Source organism: Gorilla gorilla, chromosome 8 (assembly GCF_029281585.2).
Source record: "Gorilla gorilla gorilla isolate KB3781 chromosome 8, NHGRI_mGorGor1-v2.1_pri, whole genome shotgun sequence".
Taxonomy (NCBI): Eukaryota; Metazoa; Chordata; class Mammalia; order Primates; family Hominidae; genus Gorilla; species Gorilla gorilla.
Genome location: NC_073232.2, coordinates 119223127 through 119241756, shown reverse-complemented (window position 1 = coordinate 119241756; position 18630 = coordinate 119223127). Strand labels below are relative to the sequence as shown.

The following is an 18630-nucleotide window of genomic DNA, read 5'->3' as shown; positions in this document are numbered from 1 at the left end:
CCCTGCCTGCCTGCCCTGGGATTGCTTAAACAATTTCTGTGTGCTTGTGCAAGTGGCTCCACACCATTACATGCTGGGTTAAAGGGTTCCTTCTCTGGGGGACCTTTGAATTCCCTCATCACAAGAATGGGAGACACAGCCTGTGACCAGCTGAACTTCATTATTTAGTTTACTGCGGTCTTGTATCAGGAGAGCAACTATCTAGAAATGCTTTATGCCCACACCCCTATTTTCTTGGTGGGGGATTTATAGGCTTATTCGGCAAAATTGTACTGAGGTGGAGTAGCAACATCATTCTGTGTCTTCAAACAAACAGCCACCCTGCTGCCACTGATCAGCGTTCCTGGGATGGCGGTGATTGAAATTTAGCACTGAGAGCAACTTAATTGGCACATGGATCTGTTAAGCATATGCCCCCACCACAGGCATGCCATCTGATGTGTCCATAGGGTGCCCCGCACCTCACACATGCTCACGTTTTGCTAAAGAAGCAAGTTTTGAACAGGACCTGGAAGGAAGGAAGCTGTGCTGTAGTTTAGGAGAGGGGTGACCTTAGATGACAGGTACTCAGGGATCTCTGCCTGTTTTTAAGTTACTGTAATTTTTTTTTCCTTGAACTCAGAACAAACCTAAGGTCAGGGAGTTCCAGTTTGCTTGCTGTGAAATTAAAAAGTTAAGAATGTGTTCACTGATGCTTGTGCCCTCAGTAAATCAAACGCTGTGCTAGTAGAGTGGAACTTGGACTCAGCATTCCTCAGCAGCTTACAGCCCCGGAATTTAAGGTTAGAATGTTCTATGCTCACTGTGGCTAGAAATGATCCCTTGGCCTTCAGAGAATAATTCAGGAAATCAATGTCAACATTTTTCTGCTGAGTTGGAAACAGCTGGGCTGGGCCAAATGTTCTAGGTTATGAGTACCGGGAGGAAAATACGAACTTCGACAGAAAACTGAGCAAACCCATAATGTTTTTCTCTTATGTAAAAAGAGCAAGTAAAAGGTGGAGAAATCAGTGGTTAGGAACACACACTGCTCTGTGGAATCTTCGCAAGTGTCCTTGGGCTCATGTATTTCAAGTAACCAGGTGGACTCTGTTCATTGCTGCAGACACCAAAAGAAGCTGTCTTCCGGAGCAGCTGTGACGGGAAGGGTTTCGGTGTGACTGAGAAGGGGTATATAGCTCTTTATCAACTTCCCTTTTCTTTCATTAGCGCTTCTGTCCTAACTGGATCACGGACTCATAGACGGAATCTGTTTTTCTTTGTGTTCTCTTCTGGCGTCAGACAAAATCCTGGGCTCCTAATAAATGTTTAATAAATGTTCGTTGAATTCTGAAAGAATGAAATAGTTTAGGTTCCTCTGGGTAAAGTTGGAAATAGTGCTGCTTTCTATTTCGGAGGAGGATTTGCTGTGGAGCGAATATAGCTTAAATTTAGCATTCCGCAATTCTACGGCTTCTTTCCTGAGACCTGTTCCTAATTTTTGATTTTCTCTGTTTCTTATGGAGAGTTCCATAAGAAATATATTACACGGTAATTATCTGGACCCCATGAAATAGATTTGCTCGTTAAAATGCTGTCGTTTAGCCCTGCCAATGTGGCTTCTATTTAATGGCTTTCCTAGAAATTGGAAGTCAGAAGAAAGTTAAAACCAAGCTCACATAGAGCAAAGGGAAGGAATTAACATTTAAGAATCCCATGCTAGGCCAGGTGCGGTGGCTCACGCCTGTAATCCCAGCACTTTGAGAGGCTGAGGCAGGTGGGTCACCTGAGGTCAGGAGTTCGAGACCAGCCTGCCCAACATGGCGAAACCCCATCTCTAAAAATGCAAAAAATTAGCCGGGCGTGGTGGTGGGCAACTGTAATCCCAGCTACTCGGGAGGCTTAGGCAGGAGAATCACTTGAACCTGGGAGGCAGAGGTTGCAGTGAGCCGAGATCGTGCCACTGCACTCCAGCATGGGCAACACAAGCGAGCGAAACTCTGTCTCCAAAAAAAAAAAACAAAAAAAACAAAAAAACCACATGCTAATAGATATGTAATTTGTATTTATTTCCTAATTTAACTCCAAACAGCAATTCTTTTGGGAGATAGCATTACTGTTCATCCCCCTTAATAAATGGGCATACTGACATTCTTTCAAATAATTCTTTGCTGTCTCCCAAAAAGATGGTAGCTAGGCACATTGGGTAACCTGCTCAATGCACCCAGCTACTAGGGCTGGAAACTAATCATTGACCTTCCTTTCTCCCAGGCATCTGCTCAGTGAGTACCTGAGTTGTGTGCATATTTGGCAGCTCTGCCAGCCTTCCCTAAAAGCGCTAAACCCACTAGGGAAAGAAATGCCTGCAGGAGCAGGTAACCCTTGCTGCAGGGTGACAGGGAGAAAGCTGGGGAGAGGATAGGCCTAAGCAATTCAGTGGAAGGCAGAAAGACAAGCCAACCCTTCCCCAGTCAGTGCGGCAAATGCTGTAACAATTCATTCAATTATGTTAAGCGCCTATTAAAGGAATCCTAAGCCCTCCCTTGGGCCATTTCAGTTCTAAGAGATTGTAATTGTTTGAGACTAACCATGATTTCTTCTTTTGCCTTCAGGTGATTCTCATTTTGACAAAGCTCTATGACTATAACCTGGGGAGCATCACAGAGAGCTCGCTTTGGAGGTATGTAGATAAATGGAGCTAATAATTACCGTGTTATTTAAGCATGATGCCTGCTACTGCTGTCCCACCCACTTTTTCCTGGCAGGAAGGTTCCTGGTGATGTGCACTGCTTGCTTTCTCTCTCTTCTCTGTTTCCTTTAGTGATGCGCTGGGCTTTATCTCCAGGCAGGCCAGAGCTTTACTTTCTTTATAGACCCCTTCTTTTAGTCAGCCAGATTCTTTTGCTAACCTGTACGATAGGTTGTGTTTATGCACCGTCTCACTGACCTGTGAGTTTATTGGAGCAGAAGTGAGACTGGAAGTCTCTTTGCAGAAGAATCAGCACAGCCTCTAGGTCTGCAGAACGAGGCTCTCTACCAGGGAAACTTTTTTTTTTTTTTGAGACGGAGTTTTGGTCTTGTTGCCCAGGCTGGAGTGCAATGGCGCGATCTCGGCTCAGCGCAACCTCTGCCTCCTGGGTTCAAGCGATTCTCCTGCCTCAGCCTCCCGAGTAGCTGGGATTACAGGCATGCGCCACCACGCATGGCTAATTTTTTTGGATTTTTGATAGAGACAGGGTTTCTCCATGTTGGTCAGGCTGATCTTGAACTTCCAACCTCAGGTGATCTGCAGGCCTCAGCCTCCCAAAACGGTGGGATTACAGGCATGCGCCACCACGCCTGGCTAATTTTTTTGTATTTTTGTTAGAGACGTGGTTTCTGCATGTTGGTCAGGCTGATCTTGAACTTCCGACCTCAGGTGATCTGCCGGCCGGCCTCAGCATCCCAAAATGCTGGGATTACAGGCATGAGCCACCGCACCTGGCCCAGGGCAACATTCCTTTACTAACTTCCCTTCCATGGTGGTCCTGCAGCTCACCAGCAGCACAGGCATGCATACCCACACTCATGCACACCCTTATCTTTGGGATTCACACTGTATTGCTTCACACATATAGAGTGTGGAAATGATACAGGATTTTTTCAGTGTCTCTTCGCCGGCCAGAGACCTCCACAGCCAGCAGTGCCTCTGCTTGAGTTTTGCTTGTGCCCACAGGGCTTGCTCTGCCCACTTGGCCCATCAGGCTGCACTCAGCTCATACTACTGGTTGATATCTCATGCCTGCCAAGGGCAAGCCAGGTGCGCCAGCTGCTGTGGTGGGGTGGGCGGCTCCAGCATTGGCTCTGTGCAAGGCTGTGGCTGGACCAGGTGTATGACAAGGGGCCTCCGCCTTGGGCGCTGGTGTCTGGACGAGGGGAATGCGGTGGTGCCTTAAAAACTCGGGGACACCAGCAATCATGGAACTCCAAAGTGGGTGTTACAGCATGACACAGCCCTGGCTTGGGGAGTTGAGGTCTAGGCCCCCAGAAGGGTCATAGCTCTTCTCTCCTTCCCACCAGCCACAGTGCAGCAAACGGGGTGGGGGTGGGTTTCAGCTCATTCGTGTTACAGCTCGTTCAGTCCCACTGCTCTGCTCTAGCCCATGGCTCCTAGGCTGGCCCAGCCCCACTGCTACTTCCTGTTGTGTGGGGCAGCTGCCTGGCACCGACAGAGGACAGGAAGGCTACAGTGTTACGGCTCCTTTCTCACTCACTGTTGGGTGGGTCCCAGGTTCTTGTCCTGCATCCAAGAAGAATGAGGTTATACGGACAACTGGAGAGTGATCAAGGCAGAGAAGAGTTTTATTGAGTGACGGAACAGCTCTCAGTGGAGAGGAGACCCAAAGTGGGTAGTCCCTACCAGAAGGCGGGTAGTCCCAACGTGTGGCTGAGGGCAGGGTTTTTATAGGCTCAAAATGGGGGAGGTGCAGGCCGTAGGTAGAAAGAGAAAAACATATTGGGTCTCGGAGGAGTTTCCCATCCACGATTTTAGACCCGTGGTAGCCCAACTGCCCAGTCATGCTGGTATTCAAGGAGCTCCTCTACGCTAAGGGATTTGTATCTATTCATTTGAAAAATTATTGTGATAGTAGTAGAAGGCCAACAAATTCCTAGGCAGATAGGGACAAGCCCCCAATGAAACCCAACCTTCAAGCCGCAAGACAGCCTGAAGCCTGAAAACTAAGCTGCCAGTTCTGGGTATAGTCCCTAGTTACAGGGATGTAACTGAAAGTGTGGGAAGTTTGGTAGGGGACTTAATAAAAGTATAATTTTTTTGTGCATTAAGGAGCCCGCACCTACTATATTGCTTCAGTTCTGTAACCCTTCATCAGAATCTCTGTGACTCTGAGCAACTTCATACTTCCCTGATAGATTTCTCTAATGGATCTCCATGTATAAGAGTAAAAGCCAGCATTTTTTTCTGCAGTGCATTTTCCATATAAAGTATAGTCTGCATATTAGAAATTTAATAGATAATGCAGTTTTGTCTCACTGGGACAGAGGCTTACGCAGTCATAACTCTCCACCTGCACGGTGGAAAGAGCATGCCTGCAGGGCCTGAGGAGCAGGTTGCGCTAGACTGTGGAAGCTCAGGTTCAGTATGCTTTTCTCTCCATGAAGGGGCATTGTTACTGATGGTCCAGTCTAAGAAGAATGTCCTTTTCAAACTTAGTGGAAAGGGTTAATCTAAAAGATGGCATCACATCCCATTAGTATCAGGCTTCCCTTCTGAAGAAGCAGTCTACTTGGGTGAAATCTGGGAAAGTGTGGCGAGAATGACCTGCTGGCTTCTCAATCTTAAGATGAATTTCACTGAAGGATGCATACTGTCATGCACTGCATAATGCCATTTCAGTCAATGACACCATATACAATAGTGGTCCCATAAAATTATACTGTTATTTTTCCTGTACCTCTTTTGTTTAGATATATTTAGATACACAAATACCATGATGTTACAATTGCCCACAGTGTTCAACACAGTAACATGCTGTATGGATTTGCAGTCTTGGAACAATAGGGTGTACCTTACGCCTACATAAGTAGTATGCTATACCTTTGAGGTTTGTGTAAGTATACTGTATTATGTTCACACAATGAGAAACTCACGTAAGGTCATGTTTCTCCGAATTCATCCACCTCATTAAGTGATACATGACTATATATATACATATAGTCAGCCTTCCCTATCTATGGGTTTTAGATCTGTTAATTCAACCCATCTTGGATCAAAACTGTTGGGGGAAAAAAATTTAAAAACAACACAACACTATCACCAATACAAGTAAAAAAATACAGTATAGCAATTATTTACATAATATTTATATTTTATCTGGTGTTACAAGTAATCTGGGAATGATTTTAAATATACCAAGGAGAAGGTCAGTAAGTCATATGCAAATACTACACCATCTTCTAACAGGAATTTGAGCATCTGCGGATTTTAGTATTCATGGGGGGTTCTGGAAACAATCCCCTCCAGGTACTGAGAGATGACCATGTGTATACACACACGCATGCACACACACACACACACACACACTATACCCACAGATACATAATATATTTTAAAAATGTATGCCTAATAGTCATTTGCCATATGTCATATACTGGTGTGACTACTTCAGGTATGTGATATATTAGAAACTGGTAATTTTATTTATTTTAAATTTATTATTATTATTATTATTATTATTATTATTATTATTATTATTATTTGAGACAGAATCTCACCCTGTCACCCAGGCTGGAGTGCAGTGGCATGATCACAGCTTACTACAGCCTCAAAGGCCCAGATAAAAGTGATCTTCCCACCTTAGCCTCCCAAGTAGCTGGGACTACAAATATTTGCCACTACCCTAGGCTATTTTTTTTATTATTATTTTTATAGAGACAGGGTCCCACTTTGTTATTCAAACTGGTTTTGAGCTCCTGGGTTCAAGTAACCCTCCCACCTCCGCCTCCCAAACTCTCAGGATTACAAGCATGAGCCACCACGCCTGGTCATTTTAGTACTTTAATAGGAATGACACATACCTTACTGAAAATGTAATTTAGAAAACAGAGAATAAGGTGGAAAAATATGTATAATACTTCATATTATAATATATAATATATAATATAATATAATATATAATGTGTCATATATGAAACCTTGGTAGGACTTTTGAACAGCTCACAGTGCCCATACTCAAGAGTTTAGGGAACCTCCGTAGGTATGTTAATACAGAGGAGGAATGGGACAGGCCTGGGTGGGTAGAGGACAGGGGTCAGGAAGAGAAAGCCTTATGGTTCTGAGTTGTCTAGCACAGCCTTGCTTGAGGGAAACTAGGTGGCCTAGCACAAACTGACTTTCTCCTGCACCAGCTCATACTGTTACCAAAACACCAGGGATCCAATCTCAGCCCTGCTGGCCACTGCACAGAAAGCCAATCACTGAGACAACTATTATTGCCAAGGAAGAAGGCTTTAACCGGGTGCTAGAGCTGAGGAGATGGGAGATGAGTCTCAAATCCATCTCCCTGACTCACTAAAGTTAGGGGTTTAACATAGCAGGGAAGAAACGTAACTGTGTTGGAAAACAGGAACTAGCGAAGGGTAAGGAAATAAAATGAGGGGCCTGGCATCTCATTGTCTGAATGCAACGAGCTAGTGAGTTTTAGTTCTTTGATACTTTTTGAGAGGCTTCCAGGGCCTTTCCTGAGGAGGGAACTCAGATGAAACAAATGTTAAGTTTCAAGCTTTAAGACAGGAAGGGCCAATTCCTATTTTTATCCAAAAGAAGTGTCTATGGGACTATTGGGGTGATTTCAGTACTTTATGCTCAGAAAACCTGCCTATGCCAAAAATTGGGGACTATGACCTCAGGCAAGTCTTAGACATCTGCAAGGTACCCATGGCCCCAAGTACAACACTTAGGATATAGCTAGTGCTCAGTAACTCTGTTTTTAAACAGAGCAGTGAACACAACAGACTTCATGGTCATCCAAAGATAATTTTATTATATTGTATTTTATTTCTTTTATTTATTCAAAGGTGTTGTATTGATTAACTCCTTCATGCCTTGGAATGATCTGGTCCAGCGAGGGGAAGGTGTGTGTGTGTACCTAGATCAACAGCAGATAGGCTCTGTCCTCCAGGTGTTCTTTTTTTTTTAGAGACGGAGTCTTGCTCTGTCGCCCAGGCTGGAGTGCAGTGGCGTGATCTCGGCTCACTGCAAGCTCTGCCTCCTGGGTTCATCCGCCATTCTCTTGCTTCAGCCTCCCTAGTAGCTGAGTCTACAGATGCCCGCCACCATGCCTGGCTAATTTTTGTATTTTTAGTAGAGACGGGGTTTCACCATGTTAGCCAGGATGGTCTCGATCTCCTGACCTCGTGATCCACCCACCTCGGCCTCGCAAAGTGCTGGGATTACAGGCGTTAACCACCGTGCCTGGCCAGGTGTTCCTTTTTAGAGGGGGACAAAGATCTGTGGACAGTCAAGGTGAGAGGGAAATACACTTGCATGTATCCCTCCTTATGTAATTGTATTGAATAAGTTATTGAAGCAGCCGCCCAGAAATGCCAGATCCCAGAATAAGACAGATATAATGTAAATAGACTTTCACACAACCATAAGTGTTGTAATAAAAATATGAGATTAGTGTTGCTTCTTTACTTTCCTCATGTGGATATTTTCTCTTCGTAACTCATCTTTGAGTCCTTGAACCCAACACCTTGCTCGTTTAGTGATAATAATGATAATGGTAATAATGACAATACTGGAAACCTTTATTGGGTGTTCACTATGTGTCTGGCATGATGCTGAGTGTTAGACATGTGTTATTACATCCTCTTAATTCATTTTTATGGTGTGCCCATGGTTGCACAATTAGCAAGTAGTAGCCTATAGACTTACAGACATGTTGCTGACCTCCATACGTTCATTGCTTATCTGTCTTCCAGAGCTCTGCCTTCTGGTGGATCTTTCTATACCCAAACAAGCAACAGGATATTTTATAGAAATACATTTGTATATTATTATATAATATCTATATATGTATTGTGTGTATATATATACACACACACAGACACACACACGTACAAACACCATATACAGAGTGAATAGGGTTTTCTACGTGCTGTAACATTCTGAGCAGCAATTGCCTTACTCCTGAAAAATACAGTGTGACAGAGAAATGGCTTCTTGTCCAACAAATAGATACATGCACTTTTCAATTGAGCCCTTATTCTTTACAAGTTTTAGCAGCTGAAGAGTCAGAAAGGGGCAACTGGCAAATGCCCTTGAGGTGGTAGGGTAGGCAAGAGGCCAAGAGGCTGTTGACCTTATAGTGATGTCCTAGGGCTGTAAGCCTTGCTGGATATCCAGAAACCAGGGAAGACAGAGCGAGATGTCACTGTACCAAATTAATGAGCTTTTGCTCCCAGTTGGTCTTGTCATTGATTACACCTTAATCTTGGAGCAAGTTGGTGATTTTTGTTTCGTTTTGTGTTGTTCTTCACTCAGGGAGTCAAAATGAGAGGAAAGGGGGATGATTTGATGCCGAACAATTCACTGCACCTTAAAAATTGTCTTCAGTTTATAGTGGATTAAGCTTTGAGAATTGGAGAGTGTGGTGGTTTTATCATATTGGTACAAGATAAGCTTAAAGGTTGAGATAGATAAATTGTCAAAATCTAGAGTATAGTACTTCTGAGAAGAAATATATTCATCTTTTTTTCCCCTGTTATACTAGGGCAATCAGTACTCTGTTGAGAGAGGCTTAGCTGGTGAGAAAGCCCTAGGCAATTCTGGAAGGAGCTGGAAGTCTACTCTCTTAAAGCAGCACACAACCTGCAGTGTCTGTCTGTCTTAGAGGTTGCCTGACATAGCTGACTTCTCAAATTCAGTGTCCTGTTCTCAGATCCACATGGGACACAAGCAGGCTTCTAACTAGGTCTCCAGAAGTATGTACTTCTCAAACAGCAAAACCTGCTTTTGGAGGGGCACAAAGCAAGTGCAGTTTAAGGAGAGAGAATGTGTTAGGCTTTTGATGTGATTCTGTATTGGTAGCCAGCCCTGTCCCTTTTTCTCAGGAGACACATTTTCGTGGGCATTACACATCATGATTATCAAGAGAAGTTCCCCAGTAGTGTTTGTGAATAATGGCCTTGAATCAGAGGCTGTGTAGGGATGAGGGCAGCCTGTGCTCTCTGGAGAACTCCCTGGGTTCAGGCTGGAGGGAACTCACCTGCGTGTTTGTGAGCCCTCTGCAAGCCCTGTGAATGAGTCCCAACGCCTCCCTTCTCCTCCACGCCACATCCAGGGGAAGAGCAGTGGGTGGCTTGGGTCAGATTGTTAGTCCCTGCTTTGAAGGATGTTTTGCTACCAAATCCAGTTTTCACTCTGCTGCAAACACAAGGCTATATGCACATCCTAAAAAGAAAATAATAATAATAATAATAAAACCAGAGTGTGATAACTTCCAGGCAAGAGAATTCTTCATGTCACACAGATTTAATGATGCTATTTACACCTGTGCATACAAATGTTTAGTACCTCTCCAAAGTCTAAGGGAGCTAGTCAAGCGCTCAGGCAGGATCCGGAGGTGTTCTGGATTGTGGCTTTTTGGATTCTAGATTCTTTTGTGTTTTGTAACTCCCATTCCATATTTGTGTCACTTGGAGCTGGTTGTGGTTCCTGAACTTATACAATTAATTTTTTTTTTTTTTTTTTGATACAGAGTCTTGCTCTGTCTCCCAGGTTGGAGTGCAGTGGCGTTATCTCAGCTTACTGCAAGCTCCGCCTCCCGGGTTCATGCCATTCTCCTTCCTCAGCCTCCCGAGTAGCTGGGACTACAGGCGCCTGCCACCACGCCCGGCTAATTTTTTTTGTATTTTTAGTAGAGACGGGGTTTCACCGTGTTAGGCAGGATGATCTCAATTTCCTGACCTTGTGATCTGCCTGTCTCGGCCTCCCAAAGTGCTGGGATTACAGGCGTGACGCACTGTGCCCGGCCTACAGTTAATTTTTTTTTTTTTTTTTTTTAAGAAACAGGGTCTTGCTCTGTCACTGAGGCAGTGGAATAATCATAGCTCACTGCAGCCACAAGCAGTCCTCCAGCCTCAGCCTCCCAAGTAACTGGTACTACAGGTACACACCACTGCGCCAGATTAATTTTTAAATTTTTTTTGTAGAGACGGGGCCTCACCTTGTTGCCCAGACTGGTCTTGGACCCCTGGCTTCAAGCAGTCCCCTTAACTCAGTCTCCTAAAGCACTGGGATTACAGATGTGAGCCACTCCACCCTGCCTACATTTATTTTACTAAACCTTGTTTTTTTAAAAAAAATCACAAAAGTAATGTATGCTCATTACAATGAGCCAGAAAAGACACAGATACATTTTTTTTCAAAAAACTGTGAATAGTTTCTTACATACCACCTAGATTCAGCTTTCCTGATGTCTGTGATGTTGAGTTATTGTTTTTTTCTCTTCATATCTTTATGACTCAACTAAGAAGTGTCAACAGATATATACATACCGTAGGTCTACTTTTTCATTTGTTTAAGAAAACAGAAGTATACTATTCACTAGACTACGACAACCTGATATATTTCACTTACCAGTGACTCTTGGGTGTCTGTCCAGATGAATGCATTGAAAAAAATGGGCCAGGCTTGTAAGCATCCCAGAGTGTGCATATTGCACAGTATATTGAGTTAAACAACTGCATGCTTAATTAACTTATGTATTGCTTCCTACATACCAAGAAGTGTTTTCAGTGCTTTTATCCTTTTAACAACCCCATAAAATAGGCACTGTTTGTAGCTCTAGTTTCTTTTTCTTTTTTTTTTTTTTGAGATGGAGTTTCACTCTTGTGAAGAGTGATGGCATGTTCTTGGCTCACTGCAACCTCTGCCTCTCTCTGGTTCAAGCAATTCTCCTGCCTTAGCCTCTTGAGTAGCTGGGATTGCAGGTGCCTGCCACCACGCCCGGCTAATTTTTTTGTATTTTTAGTAGAGACAGGGTTTCACTATGTTGGCCAGGCTAGTCTTGAACTCCTGACCTCAGGTGATCTGCCCACCTTGGCCTCCCAAAGTGCTGGGATTACAGGCGTGAGCCACCGCGCCCAGCCTGTAGCTCCAGTTTCTAGATGAGAGAAGTAAGACTTAGAAAGATTTAGTAGCATGCTCAATGGTCTGACAGCCAGCTAGTCAGACAGAGCTGGCTCCTGACTATTCTCTGAATGCCTGTGCTACACTGCTTCTCCATTACCTTTCCGATAGATCTTTAGTTCATTTCTTCAAGAGTTGTTACTACACACAGTGCTCCGATAAACATATCTGTAAACATATCCTTTTACTTTAGTAATTTTACCTTTATAAAGTACAATAGAATTCTTAAGATGATATTGTTGTATCAAAAATGAATGCATTTGTATTGTAAATGATACTCGAGATTACATTCCAAGAAGGTTGCAACAAATCATACACGTGCAAGCAATAATAGTTTGCAGATTTCCCCAGGCTTTCATCAGGACTGGAATTTTCAATACGTAACTTTTAAATCAGTATTTTGGATGAAAGTGATGTCTTGATCTCAGTGTATTTTAATGGGTATTTTCCTGACCACAAGTGATGGTGATCATCTTTTCATATGTGTATTGGTCTGTGGCACTGTGGACCTCTCTCTTTCTCCCTCACTCCTCAGGCAAAAATAATTGCTTCTTTGTCATTAATCTTGTAGTGAATTATGTATCTTTGACTTATAATGGTTATCAGATATATATTTATTTTGTTCAACAAATATCTCTTAGACCTACCTGTATGCCATGCCAAGCAGTGTACTAGATAGTCAGTGGGAATAAGCATATAAGTAAGTAATTGTTCCTGTCCTACAGAAACCCCAAATCTAGTTAAGAGCAGACTTTCAGTGGATAGTTACAGAAGTGTGCTAAATGCAGGGTAAAATGTATACATAAGTTATTGTGATGTTTGTCTGTTTCCATACTGTATTATTAGTCTGTTCCTGTGCTGCTAATAAAGACATACCTGATACTGGGTAATTTATAAAGGAAAGAGGTTTAATTGACTCACAGTTCCACAGTGCTGGGGAGGCCCCACAGTCATGGTGTAAAATGATGGAAGAGCAAAGCCACGTCTTACATGGCAACAGGCGAGAGAGTTTGTGCAGGGAACTCCCATTTATAAAACCATCAGATCTCGTGAGACTTACACACTAACATGAAAATAGTACAGGGGAAGACCCGCTCCCATGACTCAATTACCTCCCACCAAATCCTTCCTTTGATATGTGGGAATTATGGGGGCTACAATTCAAGACAAGATTTGGGTAGGGACACAGCCAAACCATATCACATACTAACCTGGAAATCCAAAGACTATGACCATGTCTTATTTTCATTTGGTTCACACCCAAAATAGAACTGGTCTTATTAAGTATCATTAAATGCTTTTTGCTTTGAAGCGGTATGTTATGAAATGATTTAGTGTCACTGAAAGCCAGGCCTATGTCATACACTTGTTTCTATCCTAAATTTTTAAACTACTGCCTTATGTGTAGGTGATACAGTTCTGAATAATGTGCTACATGACCTCGAGAAATTCCATGACATTGCTGTCAAAGAAGAAGAGCATAACCAGTGCCAAGTAGGAAAAGCCCAGAGATTCAAGGCAGGAATCTGTTATTTCCATAGAGCTCTAGGCATTCCTGTTCAGCCCCCTTGATTTTAACAAAATCTTAGAACTCACCATGTGAAAGCTCGTTCTATAAGGATCTGCATGTATTCATCCAAAAGATGCTATAGACCTTCCTGAGATGTGTGAGACTGTCTGTGAGAGTCTGGCCTCAGCTTGCCCCCCTGCTCTCCTTGTTTGCCTCAGTGATTGACACCCTGCTGAGTTCCCCACTTCTCCTTTTAGCAAGTAATAGATGAAATACACAGAAAGCAAACACTGTCCTGAGGTCCTAATAGCTTTGCCAATATGAGCTGAGAAAGCAAAGGCAAAAAATTTTACTAGAGAAAGCAAAGCAACTGACATTCTGATATCAAACCTGGTTATAGGTTCAGGAAGCATTTAGAATATGAATTCCCATTTTAGTACATTGGTATGAACACCACGTGGTAAAATTCTACATCTGTGAAGTCCCTTGAGATACAGATCACCATCATCCAGTTACCTTCCACATCCTCATAGTTCCTCAGAAGGCTTTCCTATGTATTTACTGTTTTGGATCGTCTTTTATGTCAAAATTTAAGCTTAATAGGCAATCAAACAATGAAAATTAAGTGCTATTTGAGTATAGTGTCCTGTATTGGGCACAAAGAAAGTCAGAAGATCCTCAGAACACAGTTTCATACCTTCTAGGAACACAAAGTCTCTTTATTCTTTCAGCATGACTAGATCCTCCATATTTTTCAGGTCATAATCCAAATACCAATTTCTTTTTAAGAAGCCATTCGTATCTATACTATTAAAAGTAGGCTTGGCTGGACATGGTGGCTCACACCTGTAATCCCAGCACTTTGGGAGGCCGAGGCAGGTAGATCACTTGAGGCTAGGAGTTCGAGACCAGCCTGGCCAACATGGTGAAACCTTGTCTCTACTAAAAATACAAAAAAAATAGCTGGGTATGGTGGCTCATGCCTGTAATCCCAGCCTCTCGGGAGTTTGAGGCAGGAGAATTGCCTGAACCCGGGAGCCAGAGGTTGCACTGAGCCAAGATCACATCACTGTATGTCAGCCTGAGTGACAGAGTGAGACTCCATCTTCAAAAAAAAAAAAAAAAAAAAGAAGGCTCTTGCTTCTTTCTACCATAGCTCTTTGTTTCTTTCATTCACTACATGTGTCATGATCTAGAATGATTTTATTTATTACTTCTCTATTGTCTGATGGCACCATTAAAATATAAACTCCCTGAGGGCAGAGACCTTGTCTGTCTTATTTTCTGTGTCCAGGAAATTGCCTGGCACAAAGGTATTCAGGTGAAATTTGGCAAATTAATTGAATGTATAAATACATACATACATAGACCCATGCTAACTGGTATAAATCCAGATATAAAGAAGATCAGATTGTTGTCCTTAAGTAATTTGCAGTCTGTTGGGGAGACAGATAAATACATGAGAGATTACGTCAGTATGTCAAGTGCCATAGTAGGAGTACCATAGGTTCTCTGGATGGGGAAGGAAGAGCTTCCTGGAGGAGAAGAGACCTGAACTGAATCTCAAAGAAGGAGTAGGAATTAGACTAGTAAGGGAGGCTGATTATTTAGTGAGTACCTCCCATGTTTCAGGCACCTCTAGGTGCTGGCAGCATGGCTTATTGAGGAAATTGCACTAAATCACAATACAGTCTGTGTGTGCAATGGGTCAGTTCTGTGCTAAGTATTCTGACATTTATCCCAGAGGAACTAATGCATCTTTGAAAGGTCCGGGGCAAGTAAAAGGGTTGATGAGATACGAATTTCACACACAAAAAATTACCTTGGTGTCATGTTGTGGATTCACCTGGCAAAGAACAAAACTGGTGACCATGAACAAAGTAGTCAGTGAAACAAGAAGTAAGAGATGAGAAGGGGCCAACCTTTTTAGAGAGTGGAAAAATGGAGTATGACATATAGAGGGTGGGGGTGATTTTAATAGATTTTGTAAGGGAAAGATGCACAGGACCAGTTGTTGGGTGAGTAAGAAGGTGAAAGGGAGAGACATATGTGCAATGACTTTCTCACTTTTGTCTTGGACATTCCAGAGGATGGTGAGATTATTTTCTAGAAGATGGAGGAAGACAATTTTGGAATGGGAGATGGGGATAAGGTGAAGAGACAATTAATTAATTAATTAATTTTTTGAGATGGAGTCTCACTCTGTCGCCCAGGCTGGAGTCCAGTGGCAAGATCTCGGCTCACTGCAAGCTCTGCCTCCCGGGTTCATGCCATTCTCCTGCCTCAGCCTCCTGAGTAGCTGGGACTATAGGCAGCTGCCACCACTCCCGGCTAATTTTTTTTTTTTTTGTATTTTTAGTAGAGACGGGGTTTTACCGTGTTAGCCAGGATGGTCTCGATCGCCTGACCTCGTGATCCGCCTGCCTCGGCCTCCCAAAGTGCTGGGATTACAGGCGTGAGCCACTGCACCTGGCCTGTTAATTTATTTTTTAACAGATTGAGGTTGAGATTGAGTTAGACAACTCAAATGGAAATTTTCAGATAATTAAAGTATACATGGCCTTGGAGTCCAGGCAGAAGGACTGATGTGAAGACATACTTGGAAGGCATGAGCTCGAGCAGTAGAAGCTGTGTTCATAGGAGCCTAGGGAGAGTGCGCAGAAGAAAATGAGAGAAAAACTGAGGAGATCCCCAGTTCCTAGACAAACAGAAGTCTGAGGAGGACTTGGAGGAGTTGCTGCTTGAAAGTTGGAAGAAAAATTAGGCAGAGGAACAAGTGAGAAGAACATTAAACACCACAGATAGTTAAGTAAGAAAAATATGTGTGAAGTAGCCACCAGATTTGTCAAGGCAGAAGACATTGGCTCAGCCGAAGTGCTGGAGGGAAGGTTGGGTAACAGGTGGCTGAGAAGGTGCATCTGTCTGTCCTAGTGAAGCCCACTGAGCACCTCTGACTAGTGGATGAGCAGTCAGGGAATGGGGACAGGATATGAAGACAGCTCTCTCAAGAAGGAGCTGTGAAGGGAAATAAAAGGAAGAGATGTGATTTTGCAGAAAGGAGGTGACAGACTAAAGGAACGTTTTCCTTTCTTTAAGTGAGAACAAACCTGGCCATGTTTACATTTTCCAGGGAGAAATCAGTGAAAAGAGACTGAAAATATAGAAAAATTAGTGGAGAATAGAACTGATAGAGAACTGATAGAGAATTGAGTGGTACAGAAGGTATGGAATCCAAGGTCAAGTGGAGGAATTATCCAGCCGTAGTAGATCAGGGAGGGCAAGGGGTGGACCGAGGGGAGCTTTCCTTTTACCAAGAAAGGAGGCAAGGAGGCCAGGATAGGGACTCCCACAAATCAGCTTTCCTGAGCGATGTGGGTTGAGGGGTATCCTGCCATTTGGTTGTATGTTGAGTGGGAGATGGACGTGAAATGGGACTTGACATTTTGGAAGAGTCACTGAGAAGACAGGAGAGGGACAGCTCAGGAGCTGGCATGCACTGTGCTGAATAATGCTGAGATCCAGATGAAGCTACACCCTGGGGTCAGCATGGCTGTGCTTTTTTTGTTCCAGTGAGCCTTGTGTAACACACAAGAAGGCATTTGGTTATGATTCCAGGAGGAAGGACAAGAGGTTGGGGAACTGAGGGGCTTGAGTGGTAGATAAGAGGTCTGGACCAAATAGAGAAAGAAGAAAGGGAAGCCGGAGGTGGGAGGAGGACAAACAGTGAAACAGTAGGACCTCTGATCCATTCATATTTAAGAGCCTGAAGAACACTTAAAAAATAATACCCAGAGGAGTGTGAATTTTTGTATTATAAAACTTGGAACATATCTTGTCCCCAGGGAACTCTGTGAATGGGAACTGGTCAGAGCAGGTGGAATTAATCAGAAAAGCCTTTTATAAAAGCTACTTTTAAGAAATTCAGCTCTCTAGGAGAAGGCACTGCTATTTTTCTGCATGTATATGGAACAACTAGATCTACTTGTCAATTCCCCCCACATCCCTGAGTTATTTGTGAGTGACAACCCACCTCCACACCTTTGGTGAACACTAAGCAGCCTTCTCCATCCTGGTATGGGAGATTTTCTCCAGGCGGCTGTCTATTCCCAGAACTAAGACTTACAGATAAACCACAACTGGCAGTCCCTGTGATACCATTGTCAACACAGAGTGAGTCGCTCAGATATTAGGCTGAAGTAATACTGGTTTTCTTGCTAGTCACCATTTTTTACCCTGCTCCTTACTCTGAAGCCCATTCCAAAATTTCTTTTCCTTTTATAGTTAAAAATATATTTTTTAGAGTTTGGTTTTCTGGAGTCTAAGTTTGACCTTACTTTGGCTTCTCCAATCCCTCTCCTACTGGGAGCCACATTCCTTGGTATTGTTCACTTCACTTACTAAAATTCTGAATAAAGGAAGGGTATTGTGTGTTCTAGCCACGGTGAACTACTTATAGGTTCTGCCAAGGCAACACATGCCCTTGGAAGGCCATCCATGTCATGGGTCAGCACGTGGGCTTTGGCCTTGGGCTGTCTGGGCAGGAATCCAGGCTCTGTCCATTTACTAGCTCTGAGACTGTGGGGAGATTTTTTTTTTAAGTCTCTGTGCTCCATTTCCTCTATCTAATATCTATCTATCTATCTAATATATCTAAGTATTATATCTAAGTATTATATATTATATATCTAAGTATATATAATATATAAGTATTATATATCTAAGATATATATATTATACATCTAAGTATTATATCTAAGTAATATATCTAAGTATATCTAATACTATCTAAGTATATCTATCTAATAGGCTTATGGTGACACTGATGTTAGAGTGTGGATCACCTCCTAAACATACATTAATAATACAACACCAACAGACAAACACAAATCTTGGATCTTGTACTTCTGTGGTCTTTGCTGGGGATGGCTTTCCCCTTCTATTCAATTTGCCTAAAAAATAATACTGATAGCCATTTATACTGACAATTTACTATATGCCAGGCATGGCTTCAAGTGCTTTATATGTATTAACAAATTCCCAAAATATTTTTATGAGATTGGTACTATCGTTATACCCTTTTTGTAGACGTGGAAACTGAGGCATAGGGAGGTAACCCGAACAGGGTCATAAAGATACTAAGCAGTAAAGAAGAGATCTGAACCAGTCGAGCTCCAGAGCCCAGGCTTTGAACCCCACAAGGACCATCTTTTGTGGGATCCTTCCCTATCCATTTCTATCCACACAGAGAATAATTTTTTTTTATTATTTTTTGAGGTGGAGTTTTGTTCTTGTCGCCCAGGCTGGAGTGCAGTGGCACAACTTAGGCTCACTGCAACCTCCACCTCTCGGGTTCAAGCAGTTCTCCTGCTTCAGTCTCCCGAGTAGCTGGGATTACAGCCATATGCCACCATACCCAGTTAATTTTTGTATTTTTAGTTGAGATAGG

General features: G+C 42.9%; 1 protein-coding gene across 6 annotated transcripts in view; it reads left to right on the top strand.

Moving 5' to 3' along the window:
- The window catches only part of SORCS1 (sortilin related VPS10 domain containing receptor 1), a 588824-nt gene that overhangs the window by 205959 nt on the left and 364235 nt on the right, over positions 1–18630 (top strand). For all 6 annotated transcript variants that reach the window (XM_019035469.4, XM_055354006.2, XM_055354007.2 and 3 more), the window contains exon 2: positions 2592–2659. In XM_019035469.4, coding sequence (XP_018891014.4) covers positions 2592–2659 — 68 coding nt within the window. The remainder of the gene's footprint in view (positions 1–2591; positions 2660–18630) is intronic.